Source organism: Euprymna scolopes, chromosome 14 (assembly GCF_053919585.1).
Source record: "Euprymna scolopes isolate OS-2025 chromosome 14, ASM5391958v1, whole genome shotgun sequence".
NCBI lineage: Eukaryota > Metazoa > Mollusca > Cephalopoda > Sepiida > Sepiolidae > Euprymna > Euprymna scolopes.
The window spans coordinates 111,044,140-111,061,673 of NC_136495.1; the positions used below are offsets into that span (position 1 = coordinate 111,044,140).

The window sequence follows — 17,534 nt, forward strand, 5'->3', positions numbered from 1 at the left end:
ACAATCAAAACAAACCAAAAGGCGTTCGATAAGTTCTACGGAAGCCCAAAATGTAAAAAAAAAAAAAAAAAAAAAAAAAAAAATCAATTTTATTTTAAAATTTATAAAGGAATCGAAACATCGTTATACTCTTATTTCTTTACTTTTGGAGATTAAAAAGTATTCGTTAATTTAGGTATTCCTATTTGTTATAATAAAAACGAAATGCTCGTTTAATTGGCATATTTATTTACTTTTTTTTTTACATGACGACGCGACTTATTCTCAAACGTGTTGCATGCACCGATAAATTAAATTAATCTATTTAAAATAAAGTAAAAGTGCATTTTAAGTGTGAAAAACGTCAATTAGATTACACTGACAATTTATTAATTGAAAAAAAAAAAGTTTTTAATAAGAGAATACGGCGAGTAGGGTGTCTGTTTACTTTTTGTTACAATTTTGATCATCCGTATTTGTCATCATTAATCGTTATCAAAAATAATACTATTTTGGCGAATGGCCAGTGGCCAGCCACTCCAGCCAGCACTACAGGTCGACCCGACGGGGACACGCCAAATATCTACATACATCGGTAAAAACGTAAAATCGATTTTTAAAACGAACAACTACATATATTTAAACCTTTTTAATTATCAGAAACTATACAGAACGAATTATATATATTTATAACTATTTATTTAACAGGAAAACGGGCAAGACCGGAGTTTAGGTGGAAAAATAATCTCGAATCCTTTATTACATGAAAGGAACAAAACTCCCTAATCACCGGTAAGTTACTATGCCAACAATATAAAAGCAAGGATATCAGTATTTCACAAGTTAACAGTTTTAAATAAGCAGAATATAATTTTAAAAAATAAACATTATAAAAACAACCTTTTTTTAAAAAAAAGAGGAATGAACACTTATTTTTAAACAATATATACAGAAATTTTTTAAATTGACCTTTTATTCAAGGTCCTTTAAGCACATTACAACGTTGGCAATAGCTTGTATTAGATCGTGGCTACTTTTTACTCTCGGTGGCCGTGATTAGATACGAAGTCCTGAAATACTGCAGCTTCCAACTCGTTACTTCCCAATATTTCTCCAAAATTAGAAAAGGTCCATACTCCATCGCCTCTGCTGCAATGCATTCCCGTTATTGTCATAACGCGATCGACAATTTCAGTTTTTATGATAAAACTTTAAAAGAAATTAAAAAAAAAAAATAAAACTTAAAAAACAAAAACGTAAACCTAAAAAAACAAACGTTAGATTCCAAGAGAAGTTTTCGCATACTTCCTACATCGTAATATCTCAGATTCACAAACGGGCACCGTCTCTATCTTTTTTTGATCAAGTTTCAAAACATTCCCTTGTTTCGAGTGTTTTTTTCTATCTTTTTCGTATTAATAAAGCAAAACTAATCAATCGCAACCGCCTGGCCTTCCGGCCGGGTAGTATCTGTTCTGTAATTGGTCCTTGGTCAATGTAGGGGAAACCTTTCATACTGAGACAATTACTATTTATTTGGATACTGCTTTTTTGGGGAAGTTGCTTTTCCCCCCACATCAAAAACGACCTCCATGGAGCGTTTAAAAGTAATGCCATTTCTGCAAGTCATCTTTTGGATTAACTACATTTAGTTTAAACATTTTACACTTCCGGTTGCGTCATGGAGTAGAGGTAAGATGTCAGGTTTTCTTTCATTTTCTTTTCCCCCTTTGCATCAACACACACCTCAAAATAATGCCGGGCACTCCCGCTAGTTCAATAAGGCAAGCATCCAAGAAAATGCTTTATTGTAGGACGTGTTTTAGCAGAATTGGGTATTAAACAGCAGAGTGACAGTGCCACTCACTAAACTTAATTTTTTGTTAGATTCTTTCAATTATTATGGATCAAACTCTAAATTTTTAGATTATAATTTTATTTTTCTTGAAATCTGTATCTTTAATAATATTTAAGCAGAGATTCAGAATGAAGGCCACTTCATTTGTAATAAATTAAGAAATCTCCTAGCATTAGTACAGTAGAGATGTAACAAAGCAATGCACTCTTATGGAAACACAGCGCGTATGGGCGTGTGTGAGAAAATCAGCAGCAGCCATAGGATAGCTGACTAGAGGAAATATTAGCAGTAGCAGCCGTTTTAGTACATATGCAAGTGTACACGCACTGACATCATGGGAAGAAGAAGGAAAGAAAAAGAAAAAGACAACATGTGGTCGCACAAGGAAAGCAAAGTGCGCGTCGGGAAAGAGGGATGTGTGAAGTGGAGGGCGAGAAAGTGCTGGCTAAAGCCGGCGTCAGGTAGCGGAGACAGGGATTTTTAAAAAGCACATGTTATATAGCACAGCGTTGTAAAACACGTGTGTATGAAAAGACTTTTGAAAAATAATGAAAAGCGTTGTTTTAGAAGAACCATGAATAAATTCATTTTATTTGCACCTTAAAAAAAATGCTGAGTTGGATCTTTATTCCTTCCCTTTTCTATTTGTTTGTTTCTTTGTGACGGTACCAGACAACATGTGGGTCCGAAAGGTTTGAAATGTAACGAATGAATTGCAAAGTCGATCAATTACAAAATAATAATTTTTTATTTACAAGTTTGAGATTTCTGTAAGACAGAGTAAAAAATGGCCCAATAATGTTCTGGTGAAAGAAGAGTGTAAGGAGAAAATGAGTACACGTGTTTGTTTTGACTGGCACCTTGTGTGTTTAAATGTATCTAAATGAAATATCCATGAAAGTGTGTGTTCATTTATAAGAGCATCTGTCTCATTAGTGAGAGAGTGTATGTACTAACTTGTTTGTATGTGCATATGTGTTTAATTAATTGTGCATATATGTTTATTTAACTGTGCATATGTGTTTAGTTAACTGTGCATATATGTGTTGCAGTGAAGCCTGAAGGTGGTTAGCCAACTGACCGTGCAACTAAATAAACATCAGACACAAGGACAAGGAAGAAAACAACAGAACAAAGAAGAATGACAAACGCCGGTAGTTTAGTTTAAAGACGAAGTTTCGCCTTTTATTTAGGCAAACAAAAGGGTGGTAAATGCGAATTTTTTTACTGGGCGACGTTGGTCCGGGGTCCGTCGCCGGTGTATTCCGTCAGGGGGATGCTTGTCGGTTCGCCGTGAGCTGGAATGCTGGGATGACGTCGGAGAAGTCGGCGTGGTAACTGGTGCGGATGATTGGTCGACTTGGGTCCGACTGGGACCGTACTGATGTGTAGGCCTCAGGTTATGAGAGGAATGGACGGACGAATCGGCAACACTGAGGGTTCAGTATTCATCAGGTATGGACGGGCGCTCGGATCGGACAGTCACTGAGAAAGGTGTCAGTGTATGAGAGGTGCGGACGGACGAATTGGCAACACTGAGGGTTCAGTATTCATCAGGTACGGACGGGCGCTGAAGGAGTTCGTTGTTTGTATTTCACGAAGTTTTTCCAGGAAATTAAAGTTTGTTGTTTTGTTTTTGTTGTAGAAAAGATGTCTTTTTTAAATTTCTTTTCTAAAACGGGGCTCTGGAATCACGTGACGGCTGCTGATATTACTTGCTACTGCTGATTTCGGCGGAGGCTGTCAGTGGCTTGTCGTCTGTTGTGCTGTTGTTGTTGTTGTTTACTTGCTACTGCTGATTTCGGCGGAGGCTGTCAGTGGCTGGTCGTCTGTTGTGCTGTTGTTGTTGTTGTTGTTGTTAGCGGCCAAGCCGCGACAAGGCCCCCTCCCTGGATAATTGATCGTTATCAATTAAAAGTAAATGTAGGATTTGTATTTTTCTGGGAAGGTGACCTTCCTTCCTACATGGGTTTTTCTTGGTGGAATGGTGTGTGCTTCATGATCCGCTGCTGGCTCTGGTGGAGCGGGTTGTATCCGGATGCTTTCTGGTGCAGGTGGGGGATCTCTATGGATTGAGCTGCGTTCAGGCTCGTGTATTGACTTCTCTAGTTGAGCAGGTTTCACTCTATCGATCGAGACGGTGTCTGTTCGATTTCCTCGCTCGATGGTGAGGTGCTTGTCCGAGCGTTTCTGGACTCTAAAGGGACCCTGGTATGTCGGTGTCAGGGGCTTCTTGACCGCGTCATTGCGGATGAAGATAAACTCGCAATCCCGGAGCTGTTGTGGAACGTGGGTGTTTGGTGTGGGTTGCCTTGGCGGTGAGTATTTTAACTGGGCCATTTTATGGCGTAGTTCTTGGGTGAAGGAGTTTGTAGCAGTGAGGTCAAGCTTCGTATCATCGAAAAATTGACCGGGCAAGGAGAGTGGTGTGCCAAATACTATTTCCGCTCGTGAACATTCCAAATCCTCTTTGAGGGAGTTCCGGATAGATAGGAGTATTAGGGGGAGTTCATCTACCCAGTTGTTGGTGGGGTGTTTCATAGATAGAGAAACTTTGAGTGTTCGATGAAATCTTTCGACGAGACCGTTGGCGCATGGATGATAGGCGGTGGTTTTTATATGTTTAACGCCGAGCATCTGCGTAAATCCCTGGAAAAGTGAGGATTGGAACTGCGCACCTCAGTCTGTGGTAATGATGCCGGGTACGCCGAAGATTGCTATCCATTCTCGCAGTACTGTCTTTGCTATGGTGTTAGCAGAGGTGTCACTGATGGGTACTGCTACTGGCCATCTGGAGAATCGGTCGACTATGGTGAGGAGGTATTGAAAATCCTGGCACATCGGGAGAGGTCCGACGATGTCGACATGAATATGGCTAAACCGTGCGTCAGGGTTGTTGAATGTGCCTGGTGGAGATTTCGTGTGTCGTTGGACCTTGCATTTCTGACACTCGAGGCAAGTCGCTACCCAGTTCTGGACATCGAAGTTCATGTTAGGCCAGACGAAACGGTCAGCGATAAGTTTAACGGTTGCCCGTTTGCTGGGGTGTGATAATCCATGAAAGTGGTCGAAGATTTGTTTCCTCAGTGCCGGTGGTACGTAGGGCCTGGGATTGCTCAACTTTGTCGCAGTACAAGGTCTTACTGCTGAACGGTGCCGGAAATTCCTTTAGTCGCAGAGATGTGTTTTCTAAGGCCTCAGGGAGGGTTGTGTCGGATCCCTGAGCTATCGCTATCATCTCTTGGCTGAGTGGGCCGTCTGCTATAGAGTTGATGTCAGAGCGGGACAGGGCGTCGGCAACAGCATTGTCTCTTCCTTTCACGTATTGGATATCAGACGTGAACTGCGAAATGTAGTCCAAATGCCTGATTTCGCGCGTCGAATACTTGTCAGAGTTGTTTGACAAGGAGGTTGTTAATGGTTTGTGATCTGTAAGAACCGTGAAATGTCTTCCCTTCCAATAGGTGCCGGAAGTGTTTGATGGCAAGGTATATTGCCAGGAGTTCTTTTGAGAAGGTGCTGTACCTCGACTGGGCCGACGATAATTTAGCTGAGAAGAATGCGATTGGTCTTCGCTGATTATCGATCTCTTGTTCTACCACGGCCCCGACTCCAGTGTCTGAAGCGTCTGTCGTGAGGAATATCCGCGTTTGGACGTCCTGGTCAAGGTGTGCTAATTTCGTGAAGTTAGCCAGTGATGCTTTTGCTGTGTGGAAGGACTTCAGCTGGTCGCCTTCCAGAGAGATGGGTTTGTTTTTCCTCTGTATGATATTCGTCAGAGGGGTGAGGAGACTTGAGCATCCTGGGATGAATCTCCAGCAAAAATTTATCATCCCCAGGAAACGTCGCAGCTGCTTGATTGATGTGGGTACCGGAAAATTCTGGATAGCTTTCACTTTCTCTGGCAGAGGGGTGATTCCATGAGCGTCGGTGTGATGGCCTAAAAAGTCAATGTGGTGTGCTCCGAATTCACATTTGTCTGGGTTGATCCGGAGGCCGTAATGTGCTAGGCGGCGGAACACTTCATCCAGATGTTTCTCGTGGAGGTCAGCATCTCTGCTAGCCACCAGGATGTCGTCAATGTAAGCATAGACGTAAGGTAGTCCACGCAAGACTTCGTCTATGAGTCTCTAAAATGTTTGGGCTGCGTTGCGTAATCCGAAGGGCATTTTGGTAAACTCAAAAAGTCCAAAGGGAGTTGTCACTGCTGTCTTTGGGATGTCCTCCGGGGCCACTGGGACCTGATAGTAGGCCTTAGTCAGGTCTATTTTTGAAAAAATTCTAGCTCCCTGTAGGCCGGCGGTGAAGTCATGGATGTGAGGAACGGGGTACCGGTCGGGGACCGTGGATGAATTTAGTTTCCGATAGTCCACGCATATACGGAACTCGCCGTTCGGTTTGGGTACCAAGTGTAGTGGTGAAGCATATGGGGTGTCCGATGGGCGGATGGTGTTGTCCGCCAACATCTCTTCAAATGCTTTCTTGGCGTAAGCTAGTTTGTGTGGAGGTAGTCTTCTGGGTCGGGAAAATGCTGGTTGTCCGGTCGTCTTAATGTGGTGTTGTGTCTGGTGTTCCCCTGCATCGGTAGATTTAATGGGCTGAGTTAGGTCCTTGTACCGGTGCAGGATGGCTGCGTACCGTGGATCGTGTTGTGTTGCCACGCTGATTCCCGTCGTGTTGAGGCTTGAAGGGGTTCCTATGATTTTTATCGAGGTCACGCCGTCAGACAGGGTCCTTGTCCTCATGTGGACGGACAGGTTGTAGTGGGCCAAGAAATCGGCACCAAGTAATGGTGTTTTCACATCGGCTAATGTAAATGACCATTTGAAGTCCCGCCTGAGGTTGAGATTGAGGGTGAGTTCCTTGCTGCCGAAGGTTTGTATGGTTGATCCATTTGCTGCTCGGAGTTGAAAGGAGGTGGGTTTCAGGGTGGGTCTGTTGGTGGGTGGTATAACACTGATAGCGGCGCCGGTGTCCACTAAGAATTTGAGACCGTTATTACGGTCCCACACATAGAAAAGACGACTGTGTGGATGTGCCCCGACAGGAGTAGTCGTCGCTGTCTGTCGGTTTATTCGTTTCCCTGGGCCTTATTGTAATTGCAGGGAGGTTGGCATTTTGGGGCCCGGTCGCCGAAGGATTGGTGGTACCAACATGTGCCTGGGAGGTTCCTTCGTCCTCGGCTTGGGGTGCGGGTACGGCTTCGGTTCCGGGTGTGGGGTGTTGGGCTACGTTGTCTCTGGCGTAGGGAGAGTTTGAGCTCTCTCAGCTCTGCTTGCAGTTGAGTCAGTTCGTCTTCCAATCGTCGTGAGTGGTGCCCGGGGTCACTCTCGACATGATGTATCCGTTGGTGGGCCTGTGAGTATACTTTGTCGGCCGAGTCTGCCACTATTTCCAGGGGCGTCTCTACGGGTACCAGGGCCAGGACCTGGGTAATGTTTTGCGGAACCCGATCCATCCAGAGACCGCGGAGAATGGGCTCTGCCATGCTGTTGTTACCGAGTCGGCTCTTCATCAGTCGCAGGAGCTGTGATGGGGTTCTATCCCCGAGAGTCACATTTGAAAACAGGTCTCTGATGAGATCCTCGTCTGAACGGCCGGTTCGCTTGAGGATTGCTTCCTTTAGGCAGGTATATGGGAGTTGCTCTGGTGTGTTGAGGAGGATGTCCTCTACTTCTTCTACCATAGATGGAGGTAGTGCCTGCACCACTGAGGCGTACTTCGAGTCCTGGCGAACGACCCTCCGGGCTGCAAAAATCGCCTCGAGCTGGATGAACCAACTCCTGGGGTTCACTGGGTTGTAAGGGGGTAACTGGACCAGCGGGGCAGAAAGGTTAATCTCCGGCTCTGTGCTTTCTGCCATCTTCTCTGCCTGACTGTTTTTCCAAGCCTGTGTCTGTAGATCATGTCGGGGTCACCACTTGTTGCAGTGAAGCCTGAAGGTGGTTAGCCAACTGACCGTGCAACTAAATAAACATCAGACACAAGGACAAGGAAGAAAACAACAGAACAAAGAAGAATGACAAACGCGGGTAGTTTAGTGTAAAGACGAAGTTTCGCCTTTTATTTAGGCAAACAAAAGGGTGGTAAATGCGAATTTTTTTACTGGGCGACGTTGGTCCGGGGTCCGTCGCCGGTGTATTCCGTCAGGGGGATGCTTGTCGGTTCGCCGTGAGCTGGAATGCTGGGATGACGTCGGAGAAGTCGGCGTGGTAACTGGTGCGGGTGATTGGTCGACTTGGGTCCGACTGGGACCGTACTGATGTGTAGGCCTCAGGTTATGAGAGGAATGGACGGACGAATTGGCAACACTGAGGGTTCAGTATTCATCAAGTACGGACGGGCGCTCGGATCGGACAGTCACTGAGAAAGGTGTCAGTGTATGAGAGGTGCGGACGGATGAATTGGCAACACTGAGGGTTCAGTATTCATCAGGTACGGATGGGCGCTCGGATCGGACAGTCACTGAGAAAGGTGTCAGTGTATGAGAGGTACGGACGAACGAATTGGCAACACTGAGGGTTCAGTGTTCATCAGGTACGGACGGGCGCTCGGATCGGACAGACACTGAGAAAGGTGTCAGTGTATTAGAGGTACGGACGACATGGAGAACAGAGTCGTGGTGATGAGGTGGACTTCTACGGCGTGGAGACCGGAGCCACGGTAGTGGTGATGGACTTCTACGGCGTGGAGACCGGAGCCACGGTAGTGGTGGTGGACTTCTACGGCGTGGAGACCGGAGCCACGGTAGTGGTGGTGGACTGGACTGGACTGCTACAGTGAAGAGACTGGAGTCACAGTAATTGCGCGAGCGTCGAACGGTTAGGGAACCGTGAGCAAGTGCAGAGCTTTGCCGAAACCAAGCTTCCGAGCGGTGAAAAATATCGCCGTAATATTCAGGGGACTGCTAGTCATCGGGAGCGGGCCGGAAGTTGTTTCTAAACAACAGTTAATATTAATTCTCGGATGTGTTCTTTACAAACAGTCGATGCTGAAGGAGTTCGTTGTTTGTATTTCACGAAGTTTTTCCAGGAAATTAAAGTTTGTTGTTTTGTTTTTGTTGTAGAAAAGATGTCTTTTTTAAATTTCTTTTCTAAAACGGGGCTCTGGAATCACGTGACGGCTTCTGATATTACTTACTACTGCTGATTTTGGCGGAGGCTGTCAGTGGCTGGTCGTCTGTTGTGCTGTTGTTGTTGTTGTTGTTGTTTACTTGCTACTGCTGATTTCGGCGGAGGCTGTCAGTGGCTGGTCGTCTGTTGTGCTGTTGTTGTTGTTGTTGTTGTTGTTAGCGGCCAAGCCGCGACATATGTTTAGTTAACTGTGCATATATGTTTAGTTAACTGTGCATATATGTTGGTTTTTGTGCTTACTAGTTTGTAGTGTTCGTAGGATTAATCGGAATCGGAAAAATCGGAACTTTTGGGTTATCGGAATCGGGAAAATATGCGCATATTTCTGATGCCAAAAACGATTCCTTTAATTATCTTTTTTTAAAAATTGTTTTTGCTTCCACTGCTAGTAGTAATAATGTAATATATAAACGGCTAGCTATCGATCTGTCTGTCTGTCTCCATATTTTCAAACTATCTCCCTCGAAACTGAGTACCTGTGGAACTCTCTTCCGTTTACCTGCTTTCCAGCTGACTACAATATGACTGAACTGAACTGAACTGAACTGAACTGAACTGAACTATCAACAAAGCTAAAATCTATAAATCAACCCCCACAAGCGTGTTTTTATGGTTGAGAAAATATATGTGCATTGAACATGTGTTTTTATGGTAATTGGAGTAAAAAAATAACAACTTTATAGTTAAATATTAAGATTTATAAAGAATCAGATTCAGAATCGTGAAAAATATTGGAATTGTCCCATCACTACTAGCTGGTAAAAGTGTATCTTTGTGTCCTTTGAGGTCATTCAGCAAGGATGTATCAATATGCATTAGGTATGGAAGACATGTTAGAAAAGAGAAAGCTTGTGTTTGGTTTTTTATAGCGCATGAAGAATTTGGATGTGTTCTTGCATTTTGATTTGCTAAAAGAAATTGATTTTTATCTAATCGAGAGTCAATCAATAATAACATTCACTGTTGTTTCAAACAATACCGTCAATCATAAAGAAACGGAAAAATGCCTTGAGGCACAATGAAGGCTCAACAATGGTCTAAAATTCAGGAAGAACTCTGGTTCTTGTCCAGAAAGAAAAATCTGTTTGATGTACCTAGCCATGACAAAACGAAAATATCATATTCCAAAAATCACATAAATTGAACAAGTAGTTTTATTTTTATAAAGAAAATCATTTTTAAGCGGTTATTGGGAATTCGCAGGCATTACAACATAAATCTCACAAGTTTGGAATTATTGTTGAGTTATCGCACTTGTTTTTTTAAAAGATCTATTTCAAAATGGAAGGCAAGACAGTCACTTTTCAAATACTCATAAAATTTGATATTTTTAAAGTTCTAAATTTTTTAGATGATTTATTATTTACATTATTTGGATTCTGTTGGACTACTGTTCTCATCTTGAGTGTTATTTGCACAACGTTTTGGTTGATGTAACCTCTGACCTTGAACTCATGAATCTGCACATAGTTTTGAATCAGACTTTTTATTTAATCCACGAGGTCACATGTTCTTGTTCCATCAGTCATGACTGCATAGAACTAATTTGCAATTGTATTTTTGGGTCACCCTCACTGAGGATTGAATCTTCAATCTCCAGAAATGTAACTTTTACAACTGAATTTCAATAATTAGTCTATCCACTGTGCCATGCAAGGACTCGTGGATTAAATAAAGAGTTCCGTTTGAAACTCCATACAGATTTCCGAGTTCAACAACATACACCTGAAGAAACATTGACTTAAACATTGTGAAAATAACATCCAACATAACAGTAATCCAAATAATATGAAGTTTATTTATAAAAATAAAACTGCTTGATTAATTAATGTGATTTTTTATTTATTTTTTTTTAATATGATATTTTTGTTTCATCACAGGTACATATGAATTTCCAGACTTTTTGTACAGGCACTTAGAATTATCGTAGACTCTTGAAAATTCAGTATGTTATTGCTATACATCTTATGGGATGACTGACAGATTTTTATGATTTCAGATTCAAATGAACAGGTAGCCGGAATTGGAATACATCCTACTAAAGCCTGATTGTCAGAGCTGGTGAATTTCAAAAATGCAATCTGGACATGAAGACACTTTAGAAGAACGATTTGCTATAAAATTCTGTTTTAAACTTTGAAAAATGCCGCAGGAACTTATGGAATGCTTCAGACTGCTTTTGGACCATCTTGCATGAATTGAGCATCAATTTTTGAGTGGCATAAGAGATTCAAGGAAAGCAGGGAATCTGTGAGGGATGATGAGAGGTGTGGGAGGAGTAAGGAAGTCAGAACACCAGAGTTGATTGGCCAAATAAAGAAGTTCATGGATAAGGACCGTCATGTGGGAACTGTACACACAATTATTCATGGCAAACAGAAGATTTGCACAAAGCTTGTTCCCAGGGTGCAGTCCACAACTCCATCCCTGTCATAGACTATTTGACCAAGATAGGCATCAAGACAGTTTCTCACCCTTCCTATATTTCAGACCTTGCTCTCTGTGGCTTATGGTTATTCCCTAAGCTCAAGGAAAACTTTAGAGGCTGTCGTTATGAAACAATTGAGGAGATGAAAGAGGCTGTGATGAGGGTCATTGACACATTCACACAAGAGGACATACATGGGGCCTTCTAGAAATTGTTGGAACAGTATAACAAGTGCATTGCAGCTGGAGGAGATTACTTCCAAGGGGACTAGAGTTTCATGAGTGTACGATAAATAAAAGTGCCCATACAAAAATATTTGTAAACTTATTAAAGGCATCTCGTACATCACAGAGACTTTTTGTTTTTTAGGTTTACGTTAAAAAGATGGGGGGAGTTTTGAAAAAGAATTAGAACTCTTGTTCAGGCATCATCGGACCAACACTAATAAAATTATTTCTCACAATTGCCAGAATCTCTGTCATCTGTTCACACCCACCGCATTTCCTCTCAGTATTTACTTTCTTCCCACAGCAGAATGATATGGCACAAGACCAGAAAGTGGAGAATAATAAAAAAAAAAAAAGCCAGTGCATCAGTAGGGGGAGTGCACTCTGCTTCTGTAAAAATAGACTGAGCAGATCTGTTAGCATTCACCAGTAGATTAGCTGAAAACTAACTTCTTCTCAAAGACTCAAGAAAGGAAGGTAAAGCCTAGAAAGGTGCACCTCTTAGGATTGAAGATGACCATACCACCTCCCCGACAGAGTAGGACAAGCTGATCCCACAGCAGCCCATCCTTGTTATTTTCTCATCATTTTATTCTAGCTGAAGAGGGTGTACCGGAGGTCAGACATTCACCCTTTATCTAAGGCATTCCAACTGAAAGATCTTTTAAAGATTCTAACTGTCCCTTTAAGTGTAATTGTTATCTCTCTGGCTTTGAAAAAGAATTTCAAAACCTACCTGCCGAATATACTAGGTGAATTAAGAATTCACTTAGTATATTTGGCAGATAAGTTTTGAAATTCTTTTTTCATGAGTCCTGTTGCTTCGATAATTACTAGAATGATAGAGATCTTCCTAAGATTCCAGTTTCTTTTCCTGTCATACATAAAACATTATTATTTCGTTATCTTTTCCATCTCAGCTCTGTTTGACCAAGCATCATTGGGAACTCTAATTAGGTTTAAGCCAGGCCCAATTTTTGAATGCCAAATTGCTTTTAAAAAGGGCAAATGCTCTGTCAGTATTCACACTAAAGTTCACATAATCTATACAATTTTCTGCTTGCTTGTTCCTTAGTTAGTCTGTACGTCACGCTTTGAAAGAGGCCAAATACAATTTTTGAAGGCCAAACTGCTCCAAAAATGGCCAATTCGCAAAATTTGGCTCTAAAAAGCCAATCTCACAACCCTGGACAAGAATATAAAAGTGACCTCCCTTTAATGCAGACTCATTTTCGAATATCATTATTATAATATTATTATCATATATTAATATATGATCATTGTTGTAATAGTGTAATAGCTGACAACAATTTGGCTGTCTTCAAGTCCAATGTAAACAAGTTCTTGATGAGCCTTTTCCTTTAAGTAATACAATTTACCAAATTTACATTTCTAACGATTACTATGATATTGTCCTTTTGACCACTGTACACTCTTTAACCCTTATCCTCGAGTAGCCTCTGGGCCTAGATAAGTGGTGATTCCTTTGTAAAAAAAAAAAAAAACATGAAGTTCCTAGTAATTAAGACATGCAGTGGTTGTTCACCAAAGAAAGAAGTCAGCAAAACATTGCATTAAAAAAAAAACTGGAACATTCAGGAGAAAGCAGGCAAAAAAAAGAAGAACACTGTCTACCAAGAGGTGCTGAACTGAAGGAGTAAATTAAAACTTGTCTCTTACAATGTGATTCTATTATTTGTATTGAACTATGTAACAATACTACTTTCTGAGTATTTATTAGTATTTAATAACTTATCTCATTTGGGTGAGTTCTATATTTAAGATACAATAGACATTATTTTCATATTTGCTGGGTCTTATTGGTTTTTCTGTCCAAAACAACTAATTTTTTGCACTATCCAGAAAAATATCAGCTTTATCAAAACACGTTTTAGTTAAATATATTTCTCATTCTATGAAATTTCCAATAATAGAAAAACAAAACTAGGTCCTCAAAGGAGTGTGTCATAGCCTGGTTACAACTTGCCACTCCTTCTACGAAATCAGATATTGTCTAAAACTATCGGGTTAGTCTTTCAATAAACTCTTTATTTTGACATTCAGAGGGAAGACTTCTTTTTTTTTTATTATTAGCCAACCTTGTAACCACTTTATTACCTCATTTCTTAAATTTTTTTTTTGGAGGGGAGAAGGGTAATACTAAGTAGAGGGTTATGCAGCAAGATGATTGTTTACATTACATTTAACTTCCTACATGTTGGTTCAGCAGGCAGAGAAATGTGGAGCAGGAACAGAATTCCAAAGGTAAGCAGTTTGAGACAAAAAAAGCTATGAGGGGCGTGCAATGGTTCCTATGTAGAGAAAGACTAATAACTGTGCCAAGTTTTATTGCTCTACTACTATGGGAAGTGGGTCAAGGGCGTTACTTATTGCACGCCCCTCGTATTAGAGTATTTGGAAACCTCTACCATTATCCAGTTTTACTCCAATATTAAAAAAATATATAATTGCACAAAAATTATGCACCTGTTAAGTTAAAAAAACAAGGCTATACACCAAAATTTACATAAAGTCATCCATTACTTTTTTTTATAAAATAAAATAAAATTGGATTAGTAAATAATTTTTAGCTACAATAATAAATTTATCTTTAGTTGACCTTTGACAACTAAACATTTTCGTCTACTAGCCAATTAGAAAAGTTATTTGTCAAACCAATGTAATTTTTGGAATATGGCATCTTTGTCACGTGACGAATACATACATCATAAAGATTTTTCTGTATTTATTTTTTTAAATAAGTGTAATTCTAAATATGCATGTTATGTTTAGACTTAAAGGTATAAACATTCGAATTTCTTCAAATGTTTTTTTTAAACAGCCTCCGTAAAAAAAAAAAAAGAGTATATAGTTCTATTAAATTTTTATTGTTTAAATAATTTTATTTTGCTTGTTTTATTTAAACAAACAAAAAAAATCAAACTATCTGAAGTAGATATGGTTGATTATAGAATGGAACGGAGTCATGGAGTCAAGACATGAAAAACGAAACTATATATTTATTTAAAACAATTACATTAGTTTTAACACTTCTTGTGTTATCACAAAACAAAACAAAACAAAAAAAAATACTTTTAAACAACAACAAAAAACACTTCTTGTATTATCAAATAATAAAGCAAATATTTTATTAAAAAAATTAATTTAGTTTTAACAGTTGTTTTACAACGAAACAAAACAAAAAAAAAACAAACAATTATTTAATTATGTAAATTATATGGCATTTGTTTAGTTTAAAAAAATGAAAATATTGAAAAATAATTATATAGTATGTATCCGTTATGGAATGAAGTTCTCCAGAAAAATAAATCGCTTAATTTGATCAAGTAGTTTTTTTTGTTTTTTCACAGAGGAAAATCAAATCTTAATGAGATCGATTGTGTCGCGGCCATCTTGCTTATTTTATGAACAAGGAGGCGGAATGCCTTTGAACAATTAAGTGATTAACAAAGGACAAAATGAAAGAGGGATTAAAAAAAGGACAGAGAAACTGTAAAATAAGTGAAAAAAACTAACATATTTATTAAGGTATTTTTTCTGCCCATGTTTAAAAATAATCCCATCAAATTTTGACAAACTTTAGGTAGTGATTGGAGTTATCTCCCCTGGCGCTCCCTTCCTGATCCGCAAAATAAACAAGATGGCACGATCGATCTCGTTAAAGTTTGATTTTCCGCTTAAAAAAAAAACAAAACTACTTGATCAAATTACGTGATTTTTATTTTGTATTGTAACTTTATTCCATAACGAGTACGTACAATATACTTTTTTTTTTCAATATTTTCATTTTTTAATGTTTTGATTAAACTAAACAGGTACCAATTATCTTCTATATAATATTTTAACTGCAGAAATTTTCCTCTGAACCAAAGAAATTCCTAGATATTAAGACATGCAGCAGTTGTTCACCAAAGAAAGAAGTCAGCAAAACATTGCATTAAAAAAAACTGGAACATTCGGGAGAAAGCAGGCAATAAAAGAACAACACTGTCTACCAAGAGGTGCTGGACAGAAGGAGTAAATTAAAGCTTGTCTCTTACAATGTGATTCTATTATTTGTATTGAACTATGTAGCACAATATTACTTTCTGAGTATTTATTAGTATTTAATAACTTATCTCATTTGGGTGAGTTCTATATTTAAAATACAATGGACATTATTTTCATATTTGCTGGGTCTTATTGGTTTTCTGTTTGTTTGCAACAACAGATACAACATAAAAATTCAATATATCTAGCCTATTAGCTACTATCTTATGTATGAGGGGCATGCAATAAGTAATGCCTCTGACCCACTTCCCATAGCAGTAGAGCAACAAAACTTGCCACAGTTATTAGTCTTCCTCTACCTAGGAATCACCCAGAGTTATGCATTTCTCCCATCGTTTGATGCAGCTCTGGAGACCGTTTTTGTAGAACACCCCAGGTTGGTCCTCTAACCATGACGTGACTTCAGAAATCAAGGCTGCATCATCTGGGAAACGCTTTCCTTTCAAAAACAACTTCATGGCTGGGAAGAGGTGAAAGTCAGAGGGTGCAAGGTCAGGAGAGTAGGGAGGATGGGGAAGGATTTCATAACCACACACTCGTGCTTCTGAGCTGGCAACATGCAAGTTGTTGACCGGAGCGTTGTCCTGCAGGAGGAGGGTACCTTTGCTGATCTTGCCCCACCTCTTGATTTTGATAGCTTCCCTTAATTTCCTCAAAAGTGAAGCATAATAGGCGCCTGTAATTGTGGTACCCTTTGCCAGGAAATCTGTCATCACTACTCCGTCCTGGTCCTAGAAGACTGTGAGCATGACCTTGCCAGCGGAGGGCTGCACCCTTGCCTTCTTTGGAGGTGGTGTCCAAGTGCTTCCACTGCATTGACTGGGCTTTGGTCTCTGGATCATAGTGATGGACCCAGGTTTCATCCTGTGTAATCAGTCTTTTGAAAAACTTAACTCATCTTCTTGGCACATCAAATTCATCCTTGAGCACTCAATGCGTTCTCGCTTCTGGAATGGTGTGAGCAACCTGGAAATCCATCTGGCAGACACCTTATGCATATGCAAATGGTCATGAATGATAGTTTCCACAGACCCTGTACTAATCTTGACATCTTGGGCTATTTGGCGAATAGTAATGCGCCGATCTTCTAAAATGGCAGCCTCGACTTGACGGACAGATGCCTCATCAATGGCAGAAGGGTGGGGGCGACCAGGTCTGGGAGCTGTTTCCACAGACTTCCAGCCATGTTTGAATTCACGATGCCAATGTTTTACATATGATGGAGCATTATCACTATAAGTTTCTTTAATTTCATCAAAAGTCTCCTGTGGTGTGCGTCCTTTCAAATACAAAAACCGGATCACTGCTCGACATTCAACAGGCTCCATTTCACACCTGACTCAGTTCAAACACCTGTAAAACAGGAACTAGTTTAGAGCTGTAATTTGCCACATAACCCGTAGAGATATAAATCATTGCACATGCAAAATTTCAGCCAGATCAGACAACTGGAAGTGGGTCAGAGGCATTACTTATTGCACACCCCTCGTAGCTTTTGAACACCATTTTAGACATATTCAGTCGTTATAATAAAATGCGACATTATATCCAACGAGCTACACCATCACTATTGCACCATCTACAGAGGAAGGAGTTCCTATTTTACTCTCTAAATATTTAATCCTACCGTCGCTACCAGTTGTTAGCGGTACCAATTCTACATTTTCCTACAATACTGTGATTACAACCAGTGTAACTGGTTATTAAATACATAGACATAACATAACCTTTCCAATTTCCGACTAATCTCCATACATAATATTTTGATTGCAGAAATTCCCCTCTTGACCAAAGTATCCTAGGTTTGCAACAGATGCAACATACAAATTATGTCTAGA

General features: G+C 40.1%; 2 protein-coding genes across 3 annotated transcripts in view; both read right to left on the bottom strand.

Annotated features, from left to right (window-relative positions):
• LOC145293216 (nuclear factor NF-kappa-B p105 subunit-like) overlaps positions 1-17,534 on the bottom strand; it is a 204,977-nt gene that overhangs the window by 180,379 nt on the left and 7,064 nt on the right. The gene's annotated exons all lie outside the window — the stretch shown is intronic.
• Positions 4,860-7,352, bottom strand: LOC145292791 (uncharacterized). Its single transcript, XM_080138830.1, has 4 exons — positions 6,992-7,352; positions 6,170-6,815; positions 5,363-5,896; positions 4,860-5,202 (listed from the first exon to the last, which is right to left on the bottom strand). Exons 1-4 carry the CDS (start codon positions 7,350-7,352, stop codon positions 4,860-4,862), a joined length of 1,884 nt encoding a protein of 627 aa, XP_079994956.1.